The sequence below is a fragment of the Dysidea avara genome, chromosome 4, assembly GCF_963678975.1.
Source record: "Dysidea avara chromosome 4, odDysAvar1.4, whole genome shotgun sequence".
In the NCBI taxonomy this organism is placed as follows: Eukaryota; Metazoa; Porifera; class Demospongiae; order Dictyoceratida; family Dysideidae; genus Dysidea; species Dysidea avara.
The window spans coordinates 41,931,980-41,946,839 of NC_089275.1; the positions used below are offsets into that span (position 1 = coordinate 41,931,980).

General features: G+C 37.1%; 1 protein-coding gene across 1 annotated transcript in view; it reads left to right on the forward strand.

Moving 5' to 3' along the window:
• Positions 1-6,041: 6,041 nt before the first annotated feature.
• The window catches only part of LOC136253867 (uncharacterized), a 46,572-nt gene continuing 37,753 nt past the window's right edge, over positions 6,042-14,860 (forward strand). The window contains exons 1-3 of the mRNA XM_066046527.1: positions 6,042-6,178; positions 9,636-9,754; positions 11,172-11,426. Coding sequence (XP_065902599.1) covers positions 6,042-6,178; positions 9,636-9,754; positions 11,172-11,426 — 511 coding nt within the window. The remainder of the gene's footprint in view (positions 6,179-9,635; positions 9,755-11,171; positions 11,427-14,860) is intronic.

Consider the following 14,860-nt stretch of genomic DNA (forward strand, 5'->3'; position numbering starts at 1 on the left):
AAATTGCTACCGGATCATAAGGATTGCAGTAAGTAACGCTCGCTATAATGATGATTAATATTTCATGCAGTAGTCTAACTACACGTCTTGCTGATGATGTGGCTAAACCGAGGGTTGTTTAATAAAATTTGTCTAAAATGCGTTACTATTTATATGTTTGATAGCAATAAACCGATAAATTATCGTGGTTCCACGTATGAAAGCGGATGTAGCTTATGACAAAAGTTGCTTGCTGCAAGATTAGACTACAACTCGTACTCGGTCAGTGGGTGTGGCTCCAAGTAAACTTGCAGACATGGATTCATGCACGCCCATTGTTAAAACGGGCTAGACTCCACGTATGCTTACTGGCAGAAACAAGTAGGCGTGGCTCACGAAAGAAGCGGGAGGGCAACTTGTCGAGTCACCAAACACCTGGATCAGGTCAGGTCGAACCCGACTCGGGGGTCACCACTAGTCTCGCCCCCAGACGGGTATTCAGCCTACTTGCATACAGTAACTGCATGGCTAAATCCACAAGGCAGGTATTTCAGCACAAGAAAGATTGTACAGTATGCATGCTTCGTTCTTCTGTCAGCTTACACAATGTTCTACTATAGATCCTTTGCACCTCGTGTGCAACAGCATAGTACTAATTTATCAAGTGGAATTATAGGATGTGAGCAATTAATATCATCAACTGCAATTAAGCAAATTGCCAAATAGTAGTTAGGTCATACCAAATTAATTGTATGTTTCACGAATTGTTTGCTCTTTAGTAGTGACCCAGCAGGTCAAAAAATGATAAAAATGTAAAGAGTTTATATGACTGCTCTATATAATAGTTAGACATCAAGAACCAGGGTTCTACGGGATTTAGAAAACTCGAAGGCCCTGGGCTGTAGCACCCGAGCGCAGCGAGGGCGCTACTAAGGGCCTGAGGGTTTTCTAAATCCCGTAGAACCCAGTGGTTCTTGACGTCTAACTTATTTAGACTACAACTCGTTATTGTACCTTGAGTTGACAGCTGCTTGTAAACGAGAAATGTATGGCTAATTACTAGAAACAAGCCCTCTACATCTCCCTACATGGCGGGACCTCAGCGTGGCTGTTGCTACCCGTTTAAACGCCCATGCGTTGCCAATGTTACAGGCACGTGCTATGTTTCGAAGTACTGGACTCGAGCGACTGGATTGTTGCTGTTGTTGTGCCTTGACAGCTGCTTGTAAGCATGTAATGTAGTGTTGACTAGTACAAACAAGCCCACTAAACCTCCATCTAATTCAGTACGGCTGTTACCAGCCATTTAAACGCCCATGCGTTGCCAATGTTATAGGCGCGTAATTATCGTGTTTCGTATCGCCTCAGAGCGTGGTCTCTATTGGGCATGAGCGTGGCTCTACGAGATTTAGAGACCACGTTTTCAGCCAATCAAATTTCAGTATCAAACTTGTTGTAGTCTAATATATCTCAATCTTGACAGGTGCATAAGCTAAACAATAAAGTGATGGAGCCCCATTTCCTCCCCCTTTGCTACTACACCCGTCACAATGTTAAAGAGTCTACAGCCATATTAGCACTGTTTTTAAGAGATCACGTGATTTACAATTACTTTTGGTTTTGCCAGAACGTTGACCTGCTGCATCCATGAAATGTAAGATTAATTTATTATGCCCTTATGCCAATATTAATTTTTTATATGGTGTTATTACGATGACCCCTGTATGCTATGTTTGGTCTCATGCTCTGTTCCTGTAATGCTCTGTTAACACTATGTAAATAAGCTTTAAGTAAATGCCATCTCCATGAATAAATTAGGTATGGCAGTATAGTATCAACGAATGCAGGACAACTATATTCCTATAGTACAGTATTGGCTGTGCCTTGTACAGTAAAGTTTAATGTCAGGTTCTTGCATCTTACTGTCTCTCCAGTAGCTGAGTGTAAATATCTTTTTTTATACTGAATGTTTGCCTGATGCCTATTAGGGTAACTGTTCTATTAGAGTACCTTGATCTTGAGTTTATGTAGTGTACAATTGTTAAGGGCCAGTTGGCACTATCTACCCTCCTGCTGAACTATTTTATACAGCCTATACAATAGTTCTGCACAGTACACACCAACGTATGTGTACTCAAATATGATAGTAATAGCTCAACATAATCTAACTATGCTGCTCCAACATACCGAAAGGTTTATACATTTAACAGATTTTGATGTGTAGCTAGCTATCTAGACCACAATCAAAGAAAAGTTACTATTTGTGTTAAAGAAATTATGTAGATTCGTTTGTTTGATTAGCTGTGTATTTGCATGAATATGCAACACTCATATGTATTATTTATGGGTTTTAATTAGCAGGTAGGCTTCCCGTTTGAGCTATAGCATTTATATGATAGAGGTTGGTAATATTTGTATAGCTAAGTGTGACAAATGTGACTGTCTGAGCAAAAATCTGCCTAGTTTGCACGACTTATTTTCTCAATGTTATCTACAGTGTCCAAGGAATGGGATCACCGAATTAAAGTTTCTGCTTATTGTGGTAAGTAGTTTTGGAATTATAGTGCTAGACAGTGGGAAAAGCAAGGAAATCAATTTGGACAGTCAGTATACTGAAAATAGACTACAGGTGCTTTCATTCGCAGCCATGTAACTTCTGTTCGCAATGTAATCTACAACATTGGGATTTGGTTAAATGTTCATTATGGATTTACAAATCAACGAAGTTTTAGCCCTACATATGAAGGTGGTTTAATTGAAGGAATGATAACAATCTTGTTATGTCTACCGCATTGCAAACAAACACATGCTACCCACTTTCCTTTGAGGCCACAGAAACAAGAGATTTTCAAACTCTCCATGAGCGGGTGAATGGGATGATGTATAGATTTAATTTATTTGAGTATTGCTTCTCTGAGTAAAGGCATGATTAAACTTGCATATTTTTCTTTGTAGTAGGTTAATTTTACGATCTTTTCTTTTTGTTTGTTTTTCTCAGAACGCATGCTTGTATGAATTAGACAGCTGAAACAGTCACAAATAGAAAGATAAAACATCATTGGATTCAATTTTCATGGCATATACAGGACAATAATTGACATGGATAATAAAAATTTTAGAGGGAGTCAAGAGCCCCCATTGACCCCCCATAGATCTACCCCTGCTTTGCTGTACAAAGGATTACCACTAGCCATTCAACATTGGCTTTAGGCACCCTAATACACTATCATGTTATATTTAAATCAAAATATTATGGCCAGATCCGCATTGCTTACGTGCACCTTTACTTACACATTTTCTAATTTACCATAGAAATCCAAGAAGCCATGCCAGACCTAGTAAATTTTTAGAACTATAAATAATACTAGTATATTAAAAAATTATTAGTTGAAAAATGAAGTAGGCATGCTTACAATAAAAAGTAGTGAAACAAGAGATGAATGATGGTATTACAGCATAGCTTGGTGGGAAAATAACATTTTGTTCAATGTCACAGTAGAGATTTTCTCACTGAGCTACCATCATTCATCTATTGTTTCACTACTTTTTATCACTAGGATTCCTACTTCATTTTTAAATTAATATGATGGTTTTTTGTTATAGCTTACAGCTATACACGTGTGACTGTTCTATTAGGGTGACTGCTATCTCGAGTCAGCCTTTCATGATCACCTATTAGGGAGTGTGTCACTATTTCATATTTTCATTGTGCTAGCATCATGAATACAGCTAGGCCAATAATAGCAGGCTGTGTCGTCATAATAGATTGGTGGTATCAGTGCTTGATCGTTATTAATAAACCAAGATTGTGTTAATAGGCATGGCATTGAGCCTATCGTGAAGTTACACATATCTACCAAGCCAAGAGCTTATGAGCCGCCAAGGGCAGCAAAGGAGCATGAAACTGAGTTCCATGGCAATCCAAATTATGTCACTGTTGTTTTACGTCATGCGAAAATGGCGCTCCAGCCACACAAAGAAACGAGTTTGCCACCATTGAAAACAAGAAAGACCTCAAGGAACTCAGCAAACTTTACCATCGCAATATGTTACTGGTCAGGTGCAGTTTTGTATACAGCTTCAAATAATGAGATTTTTACTTTCCTTATATGGAAACTAATTGGCGATTGATTTGGATTGTGATGGCACCTGGCAGGCAGTGTAAATTTCATGTTCCTTTGCTGCCTTCTGAGGCTCATAGCTCCTCACCAAGCATATGCGTTTAAATAAGTTTGCAATAGCATTATCTAATATGCTGCTCAAGGAAAGTGTTGATGGGAAAATTAATGCCTCAATATGGTTTCATTGCATCAAGAAGAAGATAACCAGCCTGAGTGAAGTTAAAAGGAAAGAAAACGGGTAGTTGGAAAAGGCGGATACGGTGGGACACGGACACGGACATGGACATTTTCAAAAAGTACTTTTACATTTATATAACAGTTATTTTTCATACCTAATGGCCCCATGCAACGTAGCTTAGCAGGCCAAATCCACAATCTTATGCCTTATAGTATAAGGCGCAGGCGCTTATACCGAGTGTTGAGGGTTCCAAGGACCTGGCCTACGAGATTAGGTTGGGACATGCTAGATTAATCTCTGTGACTCTGAATTAGATTTCTAAAGCACGTATACAACACTATATGGTCTTTAGAGTGCTAGTCTATCCTTTGCACATGCGCTTATATATGGATAAGCACTATGGCAAGATCGACGCCTGGGTCTGGAAGCGAAGACTGCTGTAAAAATAGCGTTAGGTAAAATAACTGTTATATAAATGTAAAAGCCTTTTTTAAAATGTCCGTGTCTGCATCTGTATCTGCATCTGACCGTATCCGCCTTTTCCAATTACCCAAAGAAAACTTTGTTTGGCCTCCAGCCTTGTGACTGTGGTTAGCTGGGCAGGCAAATAAAAATTCAAGTTTTGGTAATAAAAATATTATATCTGACCGCTTGTAAGTGTTTTCTTGTTTTTAATGTTGTATTTGATGTTAGATGGACTAATATTGTTCCTTAAAGATGATTTCATTGTGTAATATGTTTTTAGGATGATTTTTAAGGTGGCAGTTTAACTGCGCACATCATTTTTTGAGGGATTCCAATAGCTACTTAAAAAGTACTGCCGCACTGTTTGATTATTATCAATTTGGTGCCTGCAGTTATAGATGCAATGTTTTTGGGTTCATTGTCATGTGTTTAGTATTAGCATTATAGGTTTATATAAATTGCCACAGGCTCTTTAAACAAGAAACATGCTTAAACTACACAAATCAAACCACCAATGGTGCATGCAATGATCATGATTTACTGCTTCCTTTAACAGCAAACATTAAATGTTACATTTCCCTTACCTATACAAATATATATTAGACTTAAATTTGTCCTCCTTTGTGTCCCTTATATTTCTCCACTATCATGTTGGTATTGATTTTGGGTAACATATGTGATGGCTTCAGTGCAGCTGCTTGTCATGCGAATTATCTGTAATTTATTTCCGTTGTGATTGAATTGATTAGCAGAAACATTTCTTTATTTGTGCTAGTTGAAGATTCCAAATCCAAATTTTTTGGTGTACTTTTAATATATAAATGTCCACAAATATATCTGCAGGTGTACTGTAAATGATCTCCCTTTTTTCAATGCTTTATATTTCTATGATCCCTAATTTTTCCTTATGCTTGCTGTGTATATAAGTCATGGTTATATATGTGGGGGGAGGAGGGGTTACATATACGTATGCATGTGTATGACAAATCCAAGAGTCTACACTAAAATAATGTCATAATGTTAAAATTCATTGTACCATACATTAATTGGCGAGGAATTTATTAGAGGTGTCTCAAATTAACATCCCTACCAAGATTGTCAACACTATAAACTCATTAATCAATGGGTAACCTACTGGCTTGTACTCACCATAGTAGCCCTATATGTTAAGCTAATGTCGTACATCATGGAATCTCCAAATATAGTTCCTACTGTATAATCAAATCACATATACAGTATTTGATTGTGTAGGATATAACATGTACATACATACATCAATAGGTGCCGGTTGAAACAATATGGCTAGTTCATCATCATTTTTAAATGCACGGACTCTTCGTCATAAAGTTTCTCAGATAGAAGCATTAGATCACTTAACACAAAATGGTGAAGTTAGTTTACTACTTAAGAAAAAACTTCAACTGGATGACACATGGTAAGAAATGGTAAACTGTACACATATGGTTGTATTTTCATAATCATACATGTTGTGAGACTCTTTGAAAAGTATAGAGGCTTCCAACAATGTACACAAGAACAATACTTACAATACCTTATTATAATCACATTTGTATGGATGATTTTCATGCAGAAAAGAATTATGAGGATGATTAAATGGTGTAGATCATGAAGCTTACCAGTTTATTAGCTGCTTCTCTTTTGATACCATATATGGCAAAAGTGCTATTCTGAAACAAAATTCAATTCCACTGTATATTAGAGGCACGGCTCATGTTTGCTTTAGTGGATAACTCAATTTCTGCATATGTCCACCTTCTGTGTAGTTTCTGTAGGTGTTTTTTGTTGTCTTTACTTCTACATTGGATGAATGTGGATGATCGAGCTAAAGTGATATTATGTGCCCATGTTTGATTTTACTAGTCACCAAATTAATGCTACCTGCCCACACTCTTAACTGAAACATGACATTGGTTTCAATGTAGTTTTCTTCTTTCTCCATAGGTTCTTCTACAAAATGCTGTTAACTCTGATGTGGCCAGTAGTGCCCAGCTTTCTCTGTTGATGTAAGTCTGGTCAATCCAGATATGACAGTGTTTACTTGGCCTTAAACAACAGTCATTCACATGATTAGGAAAGGCACTGAAGCAAAACTTTTCTGCCATTATCTAATATTGATTATAGTTCTTAGTGAAATGATTCTAATTGGTATAATGCAAGAAGCCAGAACATCAGAAGAAGTAAAAATGATTTGTCTGCTAGCTTATTTTTGATGTCAACTGCTAAAATTAAGGACTGGCAGCTTTTGTACTTTAAAAGTATAAGCACTTTTTCATAAGGTGCTTAAGTATGGTACCACTCAAGTGTAAAGTCATCTCGTGAGAGTGCAAGCAATTAAAAAGCTTGCTAATTAAAAGGTGTGGCACCCATTTTGCTCACAAGTATTCATCCCAAACAAAACAGGCTGAATACCCACGAGTGAAACGGGTGCCATGTCCTTTAACTAACAAGTTTTTAAATTGCTTGCATTCTTGCGAGACGACGTTACATTTGAGCGGTACTGTACCTGTATTAGCACAAATGCTTCAAAACAGCAAATGCTTGAAAGCATTCTCAAGCACTTTAACAATAATTGCTTAAAGTACTTATAAGCACAAACGAAGTGCTTGACCCATGGCTGGTAGAAACACAGTACTACTACATACGTATTAGAGGTTTAAACTTTCTTGCAAAAACATATTGAGAATCACAATACTTTCATGGCGTCTTGGCAGTATTGGTTAGGTATAACCAAGCCCAAAAGTGCATTCAGTGTGACCTGAACTGCTGCTAAAAATTTTTGAAGTTTTTTTTTTAGGGAAATTTTCTACTGACTGACTAATTGAATGAAACCTCCAGAAAATAACTCAATATGACTAAGTTTGGTGTACATGTAGGTGTTTACACTGTTAGATGAGTTTTCGGTGCCATTTTTAGCATACTATCATACAGCATGGTAGAGAAGTCGATGTTTAAGTGCAGGTTGAATGCAGAGATCTCAGATCCCAGTTGTTGTGGCTCCTTTGGCACATGCCTAGACTGCATGTTGCTGGGGATCAAGTCACCACTGGGTCTGGAATTTTTTTCTGCATTCTTCTCATTTTAGTTACATGTTCTGACTCCCTGTATCACAGGCTTTAAGCCTTCTCACAGGTTCCTAGTTGGATGGCATTCACAGAATACTGTATGTTAGGAATCATGGAGGTTTGGGTTTTTCTGGCCAAAAATATCACCCAAAAAATCATGTTTCATAATACCATACTGGAAAATGGGAAGTATTGGCTACAAGCTCAAAAGTGCTTCCCTAAACGCTGCCAATAAATTGTTACAAAGTTTTAAAGAATGTTTCAATGGAATTTTCTACTGACTAACTGATGCCTTTAGGCAAGTGTAACTTATTAACGCTAAGGCTACGGGCTTGATTTTTTCACTCTTCAATGTCTCTTCGTCCCTAGACTTGCTTTTTGACACACCACAGTATGTATAATGCACGCATCATGGACTTGTCCTCCTTTTTGTCTCATTTCTCTTTGCTGATAGCCCAAGGTGTCGATTCGTGGTAGTGCGATGCATGGCTTCCCTACATTTGTAAATGAGAATCCTCCATATTTTACGTGGTGACTGGAATGATTGCAGAGGCACTTCTATAATACTGTTCTTCATTTGCAACGCTGTGTAACCGGGCTGAAAATAGATGAAAGCAAAGTGTAATGGCCACTTCACTTGATAGCTGGTGTGTGTGTTTAGACAAAAAAAAACTCTGGTGCAATCCTATCTTTTGATGCAGTATGCGTGAGTTCACCAGTCATAGTATAAAGTAAACAAACAAGTATTAGGGATTTTAGGTTTGATTAGGGATCATAGAGAAATAGTGAACATTTTAATCCCTAATTCAGTGATGGTTATAGACTAAATTAGGGATTAAATGTCCACTGGTACGTATATCTCCAGATGTAGAAGACCTCCCTAGTTTCCCAAATTTTTTTCTATAATCCCTAATCAAACAAAACCCCTAATTTTTCCTTATACTTGTTGTAGTACATACAACTCACATATCATGGACTTATTCTTGTCTTGCTTTGTATTTCTCAGTCATTTCTTTTCGCTTACAGTGCAAGGTGTCAAATTTCAGTAGCCTCCATGTTGAAAATCATCTGTAATTTTCACACTGCCCCTCCAACGGTTGAAGTAAGCAGATTAGTTGTAGGCTAACTTCACATATTTCTCTTCATAATTATGTAGGGTGTATAACAGGCAGAACATATTTATAGTTGCACAATGCAAAATAGCTACATTGTCATGATATTGTAGGGGCACACGTTTTGTCATGCAATTAAGTCTCATCTTGATGCAGTGTTATAGAAGTGTATTAATGTCAATTAAGTTACAAAAAAGTTAACAAACAATTGTAAAGAAGGAAAAATTATGAATTTTATGAGCTAGTAGGAGTCATTTAAAAGTGCTTAAACATGGGGATCACTTGAAGTACTATGAAGGGGTATGTAAGTAGAAAAAGGGGACATGTGCCATTTTAGATTTTACATTTCTTAAAAATTGGAATGGCTTGTTTTAGTCATATGGGAATAATGTTGTCACTAAATAAACACAAAATTAAAAGTTTATGGCAGTTTCAAAATAATTTTAGCAAATATTACAATAATTCAATTATGTCCAAAATTTCTGTTTAATGTCTACCACAAGGTCACTTAATTTTTCAAATGACACTTGTACTCTTTGCCACTGACTCCTTCATGTTTAATCCCTACTCTAATTATAGGGCTTTAAGAATAGGAATTAAATTTGGACTTCAGGTAATCATCCTCTTGTTTAGCATGTACTTGTTATTGTAATGATCACTACTATTGTATGTATATTATTTAACTTTACATCATCAGGTACTTGGTGGATGTAAGATGGTTTGACCAATGGAAGAAATATGTTGGATTTGATGAGTTGGACTTGGGAGCTGAATCTCCCGACCCAGGACCTGTCGACACCTCAGCCCTGCTTAATGGTATTAACTTTTCAGTGTACATTAAGCCAGACCTACTGTAAAAAGTTGTTGCTCTGACCCAACTGAACATGGAGTTTAATTAAGAAAAGGAAAAAAAAGAGGATCATTGACGCATGGAAATTAATGTGTAATTGTTGTGAAATGATCGAGATACTCTAATAGAATAATAATATTATTGGGTAAAATTTCAACCTCAAAAGTGTAGAGGCTACAGCTTGTTGAGCTATGGATGTAAAGTGGCTTGTAATTTGTACACAAGGGTGTATACAAGAACTTTGAAAAAAGTTTCCACTGCAGCTATGTGACTGTTCTATTAGAGTAGTTATCATTGCCTGACTGCTTGTTACATTAGACTATAAATCTTTTTCACTAAACTTGTTATAATATTACCACTGTACTAAAGTGATATGGCTACTGTGTGAGACACCATTTCTTAACATTACTGAGATAAAATTTGTCCTGTTTTGGAAACCTAAAACAGAGGCGATAATAACAATCGGCCATCGGCCATTTACTGACAAATTAGCAAAATTGCCACTCATTTCCTTCTTTGGTCTGACATTTGTCAAGTCAGGGTGTAGGCTGTGGTTATCACCTGCATTGTTATTCTAATGACAGTGTTCTGTTGCTAGGGGACTAGCTAACCAGGCATGGTGTAAACAATTTTTTTAAGGCAAATAGTGTTGTTGGCTGAGTATCTGGTCCATCAATTATAAAGCCATAAATTAAAGTTGTCTGACACTTTGTATGGTCATTGCTGAAAAATTACAGTATAAATACCTCTGCTAAAGTACCACTTCCTCAATGTTCCGGGTAGTGTGTAAAATCCAAATGGGTTTCCTGAAATCCCTGGAAATTCCTAGTATATGTCCTAGTTTAAGCAATTTTTCAATCTGACATAGCTACTGATCTAGTTTTGAAATATATGGTTTGTGATCAGAAATCATAAACATGTCTCAAACCAGCTGGTTTTGTTTTGCCATCAGACTGACTCATTTTGTTGTAAAATAAATCCGAGCAACAACTTTTCAAAGCACATAAGTACATATGGCCTTAAGGCTGGGGCAATAAGTATTGAAAATTTGTTTGCTCCTTTTTATATATGTATAGTTATGTAACCGAATGACAGTAAATATTTAGTGTTCTTGTGTTAAACACTCTTTCAGTAGTTCAACGGGAAGCATAAAGTTTAAAATCAGTTGCATTTGCATTTGTTTAATTTGTTATTTGTGTTGTTTTGATGTTTTTTCTGTGACTGGAATATCAACAAAGACCACTACATTTTGACATTAATATTTTATTAAATGGAAAGTTTGAAGCTTGGGTGGATAAATGCTCAGATGTTCATCTCAGCCTTATTGATTGTGTGCACATGTGTGTACGTACTTTCTAATAAAAATTAGTTGATAATTTGCAGATAAAGACCGAAATATTCTAAAAGATGATCTGTGGATAAATAAGGACTATTCACTGGTGCCAGAAGAAGTGTGGAAGAAATTTGTGGCCTGGTATGGAATAGAGGAGTCATCAAAACCCATTCCTCGGCCAGTGGTTAGCAGGCATCGTTATGGGACATGTTATGTTGAGGTGTATCTTGAGGAGTTCAAACTGGCACTACATCCTAATGTTGATAATATTCAGACCATGAAATTCAGCAGAAAATGCACAGCAGGTTAGTGGATTACTTTGTGGGTAACTAGTACATGTAATGGTTGTAACACGGGCATGAGAGCTTTGCCTGATATGTATACCCGAGTGCCTGTCGCCCTCAGGCAGAGGCATACATATCAGGCAAAGCCTGAATGCCCTGTGTTACAGCTAATATGTAACACTTATTAGGCTGATAGCCTGTACAGGGCGATCAATCACCCAAGCCAATACGAGTGCAGCCACTGGATGTATTATATACGCACACCTAAAATATTCGATTATGGTCAGCAGCTAGTTACGTTCGGTTATGATAAACGGACATATCCTAGAGATATCACGAAGAATTTCCATTATGCGAGTTTAATGTTTTAATCAGTGCTATTGAATCGTTTATGGGAAAACTACGCAGTTCACTAAAGGCCTAGACAGGTAAGCTTGCTTGTAGAGTGGTTACTCCATACAGAGTGGTAGCTTCGTGATGGGGGCGTGTCCGTATTCGAAAACGTGCAGAAACAATCGAATGAATGAACTATAGAACTAGTTTTCACCTTTTCCCAACGTTTTTCAACTCGTAGGATGGCGAGGATAGCAAAATGCTCACCGTTTGAGTGGTTTTCATAGTGAAATTGAAGTCGTGCATCCTAATCATCAGTGTTGGGAGTAACGCGTTACATAAGTAACGCGTTACATAATATTATTACTTTTATGGCAACTAAGTAATATAACGGAATACGCTATAAAAACGGGTAATATAACGCAAGTTACTTTACTTACAAATGTAACGCGTTACCTAAGTAATATAGTTACTGTAACGAGTCTAATATTACGTGATATTATTACTACAAGTAACGAAGTTACTAATTTCGTTAGTTATCCTCTGAGTAACGCATAGCCACAACGAAGCCTACTAAATGAAATTTATTCACCAGCTTCTTACTTAAAACCAAGATTTGCACATTGTCCCACAACGCAATCATGTCACGTGATAAAGTGGTACTTTCACACGTGACAGCTTAAGGCTGTGGACACAAAGTAATATAATATGTAATATTATTATAGTTACTTTATTTTATGAGTAATATGTAACTGTAATTAAATGGTTCAGTTGCAAGTAATATGTATTATGTAACTAGTTACTTTTACAAAGTAACTTGCCCAACACTGCTAATCATGTGAGTATTAATTGATCCCCACAATCGATTTCAGCATCAATGTCTATATAATCACTGCCCAGTTGTAGACTGGCTACATTTCGTATGTAGCCTGACTAGCTGGGCTACATACAAAATGTAGTCCAAGCGGCTCCTTTGATCTGAGGTGTGAAAGTGTTACATTCATAGATGACCACCATGACCAAATATTATATACATTGCAGAAGTTGCTTGTGCATGCACGAAACATAATAATGTTGTACATGCGTAATAGGACAGTAAATATCAAGACTCACGGTAGCGAGTCGTACTGCCAGTAAAGCAGAAACGTGCGCCGCAGACAATAAATGACGCGGCCACTACACGTGAGGATTTTACAGGAACAAACGTTGTCAAATTTGGCTTGTCTATAACTCACCCGTCATTTACGCTATCACTCTGAAATTCTAGAGTTAAACTCATCGTGTCACTAGTAACTACCACACAAGCAGTGAAGCAAATCCATGCCGATTGTTTCGTGATCGAGATTGCCGACATCAGTAAGGATGTTTCATTTAAAAAAAAAAAAAAAAAAATTTTTATCGCATGCGGTTAGACGCAACCACAGGTGTATGCCTTGCATTCCATTGTGCATTCCGAACATTGATTGCCCTGCTATCGCTTCAGTACTCTCTCAATTGCCTCAAGATTCATATCATCGATTTCACCATACATCATTACCCTACAGTCGTAATTTCAGCACCAAATGAAGTTTCAGTCATCCTCAGTTGACCTAGAGGCCAAATACAAACCCATATTGTTGTTTTCCACAATACTCGCTTTGCATGTAGGGCAATGTGTCTTTAAACTGTTCTAAAAGTTTCGTTGAGATGGAAACATGTTTTTGAGAATGGCTAGTTTGAAATTTGAACTTAGTCGTCCCCACGCAATTTGCTCTCTGTAAGAATTTAACTCGGAATTTAAAGAATGACGCAGAGCACAACTGCGGTCACTGGTTATTGATGAACTGGCACTGTGTGTAGTTAATCAGTGCATGTAGCCACAAAGAAGTGTACTGCCATAGATTATAGTCTATAATCTATGGTGCTGCATACCATCGTTCGATTTGAAATTTGAATTTAGTCGCCCCCACATAATTTGCTCTCTAAGGGTGCGGCTTAAAGAATGACACAGAGCACAACTGCGGTTACCGGTTGTTAACACAAGCTGGGAGTAATTAGTATATGTAGCTAGCCTAAAAAGAAGTGTGAAAAACCACCTGATAATTTACAATTGTCACCATGCATTTTATAGCACCCCCACACAAAATTACACATGTAATTGCAACATACAGAGGACACATGAATACCAAATAGTTTTCACAACAATAATGTAAGAATTGTACAACATGACTGTGATGTAACTGCTATGAAAATCTTCTCCAGTGGCCCGCCATAGTAGCAAGTTTCACACGACGGCATGTACATTTATCCAAACACAATGGGAGTAACGAGTAAGTGCAATGACGACAAGTTGGTATGACTCCATTTGTAGAATCCAGATGAGTGGGTGTGGCTCCAGTATGTATAAACAGTTAACAAACATTCCTGTTATAAATATGTGCTAGAATTGCAATATAATAGTATAGTATTTAAATACAACAATACATAGTCTCCATTGCATCACTATCAAACGACACTAAGCGGAGGATATTCTTACATCTCTAGTATGTACACTTCATCAGTACAACCTGTCTTAATGGCCACCAGTATAGACAGACAACCTCTCTTGAAAAGCCAACTCCAAATTTAGAATTTATACACTGCTATAGAGCTGAGCAATAGTACAACTATCACTATCACGATTTGATAGTAACTTTTATATCACAATAACAATAGTATCACGATAGTTACCAGCAGTTATTAAAGACACTTAACTTCATGTATACAACACATGAATACTCCAATTACATGCACAACACATATCTGTTTTTCTAGCACTCCACTAAATATTGTTATGTGTCAGAATTGCAGAATTATCGGATGTTCACGGGAATAATCAGTGGAAGTAAGGGGTGTGTCTATTCTTTATTATACACGTTGAGCTGAATCCTCAAAAACATTTAATAACTCATGGATGCAATTACACGCAATCTTGAAATTTGTCTCATTTGTAGTACTGCTTGACCCGCTAAAAATATTTTCAAAATCTATTTGTTCAAATGTTTGACATAATAATAACGGCCAATCAAAATTTCCACAATACATTTCCTACGGGGAAGCCATATAAGTACACTGTCCATTACAGCACTTTCCTGAACTTGTAA